This window comes from Salvelinus sp. IW2-2015, linkage group LG27, assembly GCF_002910315.2.
Source record: "Salvelinus sp. IW2-2015 linkage group LG27, ASM291031v2, whole genome shotgun sequence".
In the NCBI taxonomy this organism is placed as follows: Eukaryota; Metazoa; Chordata; class Actinopteri; order Salmoniformes; family Salmonidae; genus Salvelinus; species Salvelinus sp. IW2-2015.
Genome location: NC_036867.1, coordinates 35,154,520 through 35,162,654, shown reverse-complemented (window position 1 = coordinate 35,162,654; position 8,135 = coordinate 35,154,520). Strand labels below are relative to the sequence as shown.

The following is an 8,135-nucleotide window of genomic DNA, read 5'->3' as shown; positions in this document are numbered from 1 at the left end:
GCATCAGAAATAGGAACAACTTCTATTTTAGCCCTTGGCGTCGCAGACGCTCGTTGGCGCGTGCAAGCAGTGTGGGGGCAATAATTGAATAACATGGATTTCTAAATTTATTTTGCGACGCTCACGCACGCGACGTGTCCGGTCTGGTCAGCATGGAAGTAATTTTTGGTCTTTTTAACAGGGCTCCCACTCTTTTCAAGAAATCATTCTATAACTTTTCCATAAAATGTTTTATCATGACATACAAGGAAGACAGTACTATATAGGGGGCAAAACACACAATAACACACTTAAGTAGGTATCATACATGCGTACATAAACATTGCATCAATTCCCTAGGGGAAATTCCAGTTAGTTCAGGTATAGAATGGTTACTGGTGTCTCGTGGGCTGAACTGGAATCGAATGGTTTCTAATGGATTCAATTGGACCAGTTCAAGTGACCGTTTGAGCTAGGTTCGGTTACAGCTTGCATCAACGTAGGCTTTATCAGATCAAAATAATCGTATCACTGTCGTTGGATTAATTATTTGACAGATATTGTGCAGGGTTCACATGGAAAGTTAAAGATGACTATACAATGTAATCAAGTATAAAACTATGAACAATAGTAACTATTTGTAGTATTACAAAAAGCAAAAGACAAGAGTATATTATTCACCCAAGAACCGTATCTCCACTCACAGGTGTAAGTTACAAAATGTGACTCAATCGTCTGACTGATGTCCATGTGTCCGCTTAAGCATTGCTTTGTTTTGAAGCAATCATGACTTAACCTAAATAGTTTATTTTCAGTGTCTATTCTGATGACAATTCAATGCACTTTTGGCACTTAAGCATTTGACAGACGCTTGTAAGATTCCTCCCGTGTGAATGGCTCATACACAATGTCAAACAAAGGCTGTCACGTTCCTGACCTGTTTTATGTTATTTTTGTATGTGTTTAGTTGGTCAGGGCGTGAGTTGGGGTGGGCATTCTATGTTTAGTGTTTCTATGTTTAGGTCACTTGTAATTAGCCTTATATGGTTCTCAATCAGAGACAGGTGTTTGACGTTTTCCTCTGATTGAGAACCATATATAGGTTGGCTGTTCACACTGTTTGTTTGTGGGTGATTGTCTTCCGTGTCTGTGTCTGTGCACCACACGGGGCTGTTTTCGGTTTGTTCGTTTTATGTAGTCTATTCCTGTTCGTGAGTTCTTTCGTGTCTTTATGTAAGTTCCATGTTCAGGTTTCGTCTACGTCGTTTGTTATTTTGATTATTTCAAGTATAGTTCGTGTCAGTGTTCGTCGCTTGTAAATAAATTCATTATGTCATATCACAACGCTGCGCCTTGGTCGAATCACTACTCCTCCTCTTCGTATGAAGAGGAGGAGGAACGCCGTTACAAAGGCAGTCATGAAATATTTTCTAGTCATGGCAGTAATGTGGTCGCTTCCTCTCCGTCTCCCCAGTCAATTCAGATTCAAACAATTAGTATTTACAACAATCCTGACAGCAATATAATTTATCGTTCATGTGATTATCCTCATGAACTCATGTGACTACCGCCAGTGCTGAAAGATCTGCTACTATAGCGACAATGATGTGATTTTCCTCGTGTGAATCCTCATATGTGTTGTCAGATTACCTTTATGACGAAAATATTTGCCACAGTAATGACAGCTATAAGATTTTTCCCCTGTGTGAATCCTAATGTGAGAACTCAGATTACTAGGACGAGCAAAACATTTGCCACAGACCTGGCAGCGATGTGGTTTCTCGCCTGTGTGAATCCTCTTATGAAGTGTCAGCTCACCAACTCGAAAGAAACATTTGCCACAATCATGACAGCGRTGAGGTTTCTCCCCTGTGTGAGTCTTTATGTGATAGTTCAGATACCCAACTTGAGAAAAACATTTGCCACATTCACCACAGCGGTGCGGTTTCTCTCCTGTGTGGGCCTTCCTATGCAATTTGAAGCAGTCAATCCGAGTGAATACTTTGTCACAATCCTGACAGTGATACGATTTATCCCGTGTGTGGGTCCTCATATGAGAATCCAGTGTTCCCATCTGAGAAAAACATTCACCACAATCACTACAGCAAAATGATTTATCTTCTGTGTGTCTCCTTTCCACTGGTGATTTCAGATCCATGGATTTTCTACCATTCGAGATTTGTCCTTTTTCTGTCCATGTCTTCTTTAATTTGCACTGGGGATGAGAGTCACTGGTTGTCTCTGAGGAATCATCTTCCTTAGGTTCTGTTTTGATCTGTTCTGTTGAGGCCATTCTGTCTTTGTATTCTTCACTTTGGGTTTGTGAGGACTGAGTTGGGTACTGATCATAGTCACTTTTCACCCAGGCAGGAGTGAATACAGAGTCTTCCTCCTCCTGGATGACACTGAATTCCTCCTGTTCTTCTTTAATCTGTATGGGGTTCCAATTATATTTCCCCAGACTGGGGCTCCACTCCTGCTTATAATGCTGCTGCTCAGGGGGAAACTCCTCTTCAGAGACAATGAACTGCTGGAAATCTGAAGGGAAGGAGAAAAGATGAGTTAGAAGTTAGAAGCTGATGAGCTAGGTACTGATGATCTGACATAAGATAAATGGGGTCTAAGACAGCCTATGTTCAAGATTTCGCACTCATCTGTGCTGTTGTTGATTGGCCCAAACAGTTTGCGTATATAATAGTCAAACATTTTGACCAACAACTGCAATCTGACTAATGATTATAATGGAGGGGGTATAGCTCATTACTGGTCTAAACAACACTAATGGTCCATAAAAAAACACAAGGGTAGTACTGGGAGCAACTTTGTCTTCAGTAAACATTTACATTTTACATTTATAGTTTATTTAGTAAACTCTGTTAACCCAGAACTCGAGTCTTGCGTAATTGGTCAGCTGCTCAATTAAGTTCTAGGTCCATACGTGTTAAGAGAAGAGATACTAGAACAAGGAGCGGAACAAGAACGAGGAGCTCCAACCTCTCTTTTTGCAAGATACGGGCAGAAAGTCCCCTCCCAAAATTCTAAAGACGCTATCCACCTGTGAAATCGTGATTTGTCTAAAAAAAAAACAGTGAGGAAAAATCCAAGCCCCGGAAATATTGCTGCTCGTTAGCTATCAGTGGCGATAGTACGAAGACACATCTACTGTACCATTTATGTTTACGTAGTCTGTCCACGAGAGAATGTCTACAGAGGTTGTACTTAATAAACATGGATTTTATATTGCTTATTCTATTCACATTAAAAATTAATATTGACTGCAAATTATTTCTTAATTTCTCTCGCTATATGAATTGATTGTAGAGTTAGAATCCTAGAGTGGACAAAGCCCAAACTCCCGATCAAACCACAGGCATTTCCAGTCAAATATCAGGAGAGAGGTTTGYCTGACGTCTCAAACCTGAATTTGATTCCATTGCTTTATCGACAGCTCCACACATTCTATCTGAAACTGACATCCTAGAATTTGTTAGTGCTAATGTTAAAATGAGGGGGCGTTGTACAAAACACATTCATTAGTGACTGGATCGTCTCTAACCAATCAGAGAATCAAAGCAAATCCCTACTCATCGTGGAGAAGAAATACTAGTGGGTGTGGGGTTTGGCCGAAACAATGTGGCTGGGTAGTCAGTAGAGCTGGGAATTTCCAGGGAACTCACGATACGATCACGATACTTAGGTGCCTATACGATATGTCATTTGATTCTCACGATTCTATATGTATTGCTATTCAATACTGTGACTATTACGGTCGAAACATATTGCTCACCATATGTCTACTGCAAGGGACAAGAGAGAGCCATGAGAAAACAAGTTTGGATCAGTCAGGGAAATAAAAGTGCTGAAAACAAATTGGCTCCCTACTTAAAAAGATGGAGAACAAGCTATGAAGGAAAAATCATGGTGCAGGTACAGCCAACTGGCGCAACTAGTCAAAACTAGTATACCCATGTGTAATTGTATCAATTTCCCCCCCATTTACTAGTATTCAGGCTATAGGGAGGTAGCTTGCCATCAGTGGTCTGCAGTTGAAGGACAGCAGCGCATAGGGCCATGACCAGCCAGCAGCGGCCATACGGCCTACAACTGCAGCAGCTCATAACGGGCTACAACTGCAGCAGCTCATGACGGACCTGCAACTGCAGCAGCTCATACGGACCTGCAACTGCAGCAGGCTCATACGGGCCTGCAACTGCAGCAGCTCATACGGCCTGCAACTGCAGCAGCTCATACGGACCTGCAACTGCAGCAGCTCATACGGCCTGCACTGCAGCCAGCTCATACGGGCCTGCAACTGCAGCAGCTCATACGGGCCTGCAACGTGCAGCAGCTCATAGGCTGCAACTGCAGCAAGCTCATACGGGCCATTAGCAAACTGCAGCAGCTCATACGGGCCTGCCAACTGCAGCAGCTCATACGGGCCTGCAACTGCAGCAGCTATACGGGCCTGCAACTGCAGCAGCTCATACGGGCCTACAACTGCAGCAGCTCATACGGGCCTACAACTGCAGCAGCTCATACGGGTCTACAACTGCAGCAGCTCATACGGGCCTACAACTGCAGCAGCTCATACGGGCCTACAACTGCAGCAGCAGCGGTTTAAAATAATGGTTGAGTTCCGGAACAGTATACATCACTTTCATTCCCGGTTCTTTTCCTTGAAAAAGTTTTATTTCTCGGTTCTGTTCCATCAACCAGTTCCAACCTAAATAACAAATCGAGAAGATTGAAATACTGCTAGTTTTTAATGAAACTGAGTTTCTCGTCAGAATGCTAGGTTAGCTAATGCTAAATCAACCCATTCATTTCGACCTGCTATAGCATTAGCTAGCCTACTGACAAAATATTTTAAAAACTAGCAGTATTTCAATCTTCTTAATTTGTCAGTTGGGATAATTAGGAATACACTGCTGTGTGTGAGTGAGATGCCTGCCAGATCTTACAATGCCTAGATAGGTATTTTACAGTATCAGCTAACCACATATGTTGTAGAAATCTGTCAGTCAGGACACCGTTATTGACGTGGCACGCAGCCATTGATTGATGCATGAGCAGGGGAAGGCGACCCCTGACTTGACCATTTCGTGACTAGTGAGGGGAATTGATTCATCTGGCCCGGGTAAGCGTGCTTTGCAATGGGTGAAATGGGTCACACGCCACGAGCCGGTGCCCCACGGCTCAGAATAATCGAATCCGCCCTATGATTAGTTCAAATGCTGACAATAACCAGTTGTAGCCGTACCTAGAGAGCCAGGTGCTGCTAATGAACGAGGGGTCTTGCGTGACTGAAGCGAGGACGGCGGAAGCAGGTGCAAACTTGGATCTTCAATCTAATGGCGGTGGAATAGTGGAAGAATGGAGTGTAGAGAATGGAAAAAGGAGCAAAGTTATGTTGAGTTCTGATAATGTGTCCTCTTACATGGTAGGAGTACAGTTTGTAGAAGAGGAGCAGATGGCCCAAATGCCAAACTTGAGGATTCCGTTTGTGATATTTCAACTGGTGGGGATCTGTGGGGATCTGTGAGGATCACGAGATGTAGGCTAGTTTGATTTCTTGTACTTCCGCGGAGCAGAAAGAGCGCGTGTTGTGGCTCATCCGATTTGAAAAACCTGCTGTATTGTAGCTCTTGGGAGCAGGGCACCCATCAATGTGAAAACTCAGTGTGAAAACTCAGGCGTTTCATGGGGAGTTGACTTCAAAGAAAATAAGAATATCCCTGGAGTGGTTGACCCGTGGATGATGTTTGCTTTCACCGAATAGTCGAGCACCTCGAGCCCCGGTACACACTACCAAGTAGGAGCTAATTTTCAGATGTTGCCCTACCGGAGTTGCACAGTATTATTGAAACGCACATCCATGAGCTACTTGCTATTGGCGTCACTGTTATTAGCTTCACGACTGGCGTTTGGACCAGCGGTGTCAGCTCCATGAGCATGCAGAGTCTGACAGCACAGTGGGTTGACGAGGATTTTGTACTGAGGAAAGTCGTATTGCATGCACAAGAATGTGCTGGTAGTCATACCAATGCTGCCATTTCAATGGCATTTGAGAACATGTTTGAAACTTGGAAACATGAACACACTCCTAGCTCCATTTCGAACAACTGACTCGAGAAATAAGCTCATCAACTGCGGCTGCAGCAGACGTGATACCCTCTGTCATGGCATTGAGTAGCTCTGGCAGTCTCTATGGGGGTACCACAGGGTTCAATTCTCAGGCCGACTCTTTTCTCTGTATATATCAAAGATGTCGCTCTTGCTGCGGGTGATTCCCTGATCCACCTCTACGCAGACGACACCATTCTGTATACATCTGGCCCTTCTTTGGACACTGTTTTAACTAACCTCCAAACAAGCTTCAATGCCATACAGCACTCCTTCCGTGGCCTCCAACTGCTCTTAAAACGCTAGTAAAACCAAATGCATGCTTTTCAACCATTCGCTGCCGGCACCCGCCCACCCAACTAGCATCACTACTCTGGACGGCTCTGACTTAGAATATGTGGACCACTACAAATACCTAGGTGTCTGGCTAGATTGTAAACTAGAGGTCGACTGATTAATCAGAATGGCCGATTAATTAGGGCCGATTTCAAGTTTTCATAACAATCGGTAATCTGCATTTTTGGACACCGATCATGGCCGATTACATTGCACTCCACGAGGAGACTGACTACCTGTTATGCGAGTGCAGCAAGGAGCCAAGATAAGGTGTAGCTAGCATAAACGTATCTTATAAAAAACAATCTTAACATAATCACTAGTTAACTACACATGGTTGATGATATTACTAGTTTATCTAGCTTGTCCTGCGTTGCATATATATCGATGCGACTGCCTGTTAATTTATCATTGAATCATAGCCTACTTCGCCAAACGCTTATTACAAGAGCATCACGAAAAAAGAACTGTCGTTGCACCAATGTGTACCTAACCATAAACATCCAACGCCTTTCTTAAAATCAATACACAAGTATATATTTTTAAACCTGCATATTTAGTTAATATTGCCTGCTAACATGCTTTCTTTTAACTAGGAAATTGTGTCACTTCTCTTGCGTTCTGTGCAACAGAAGTCAGGCTATATGCAGCGTTTGGGCGCCTGGCTCGTTGCGAACTGTGTTGAAGACCAAACTTCGCCAAACGGGGGATGATTTAAAAAGCGCATTTGCGAAAATAGCACAATCGTTGCACGAATGTACCTAACCATAAACATCAATGCCTTTCTAAAATCAATACACAGAGGCATATTTTTTTAAACCGCATATTTAGTTAAAAGAAATCCAGGTTAGCAGGCAATATTAAACTAGGGGAAATTGTGTCACTTCTATTTCGTTAATTGCATGCAGAGTCAGGTTATTGGCAAACAGTTTGGAGCCGCCGGCTCGTTGCAACATAATTTGCCAGAATTTTTACGTAATTATGTACATAACATTGAAGTTGCTGAGTAATGAAATTAACAGGAAATATTTAGACTTCATTGGATGCCACCCTTAGATACAAAAGATAGCAAGTATGTATGTACTGAAGTTGAATACGCTGTACTTCTAACTGAAAGAATAACGTCTTGTTTTGCGAAACGATAGTTTCCGGATTGACCATATTAGATGACATAAGCTTTGCATTTGTGTGTTATGTATTTTTATAGTTAAGTCTATGATTCATATAGAGCGAGCCATTCAAACAGCACTTTTGTAGTTTGCCAAGCTCTTCCCTTGTGCTTCAAGCAATTAGGCCGTTTATGACTTCAAGCATAAACAACTTCCCGAGATTAGCTGGTTTGAACCATGTGAAATGCTAAGCTAGTTAGCGGGTGCTCCGTCTAATAGCGTTTCAATCGGTGACGTCACTCGCTTCTGAGAACTTGAAGTAGTTGCTAGTCCGCCTTGCTCATGCAAGGGCCGTCGGCTTTTTGTTTGAGTGATGGGTAACGATGCTTCGAGGGTGGCTGTGTTGTATGTGTTCCTGGTTCTGAGCCCAGGTAGGGGCGAGGAGAGGGACGGAAGCTATACTGTTACACTGGCAATACAAAAGTCGCCTATAAGAATCTCAATAGTCAAGAAAAGGTATTGATAGACAATACAAATGGTATAGAGAGAACATAGTCCAATAATAACCTAAACTCTTAACGTGGAATA

The 8,135-nt window shown here is 42.9% G+C and overlaps 1 protein-coding gene across 1 annotated transcript in view; it reads right to left on the bottom strand.

Moving 5' to 3' along the window:
• Positions 1 to 215: 215 nt before the first annotated feature.
• Positions 216 to 8,135, bottom strand: part of LOC111953715 (zinc finger protein 514-like) — a 16,197-nt gene continuing 8,277 nt past the window's right edge. Inside the window, exon 2 of the mRNA XM_023973161.2 lies at positions 216 to 2,517. Coding sequence (XP_023828929.1) covers positions 1,571 to 2,517 — 947 coding nt within the window. The 3' untranslated portion in view covers positions 216 to 1,570. The remainder of the gene's footprint in view (positions 2,518 to 8,135) is intronic.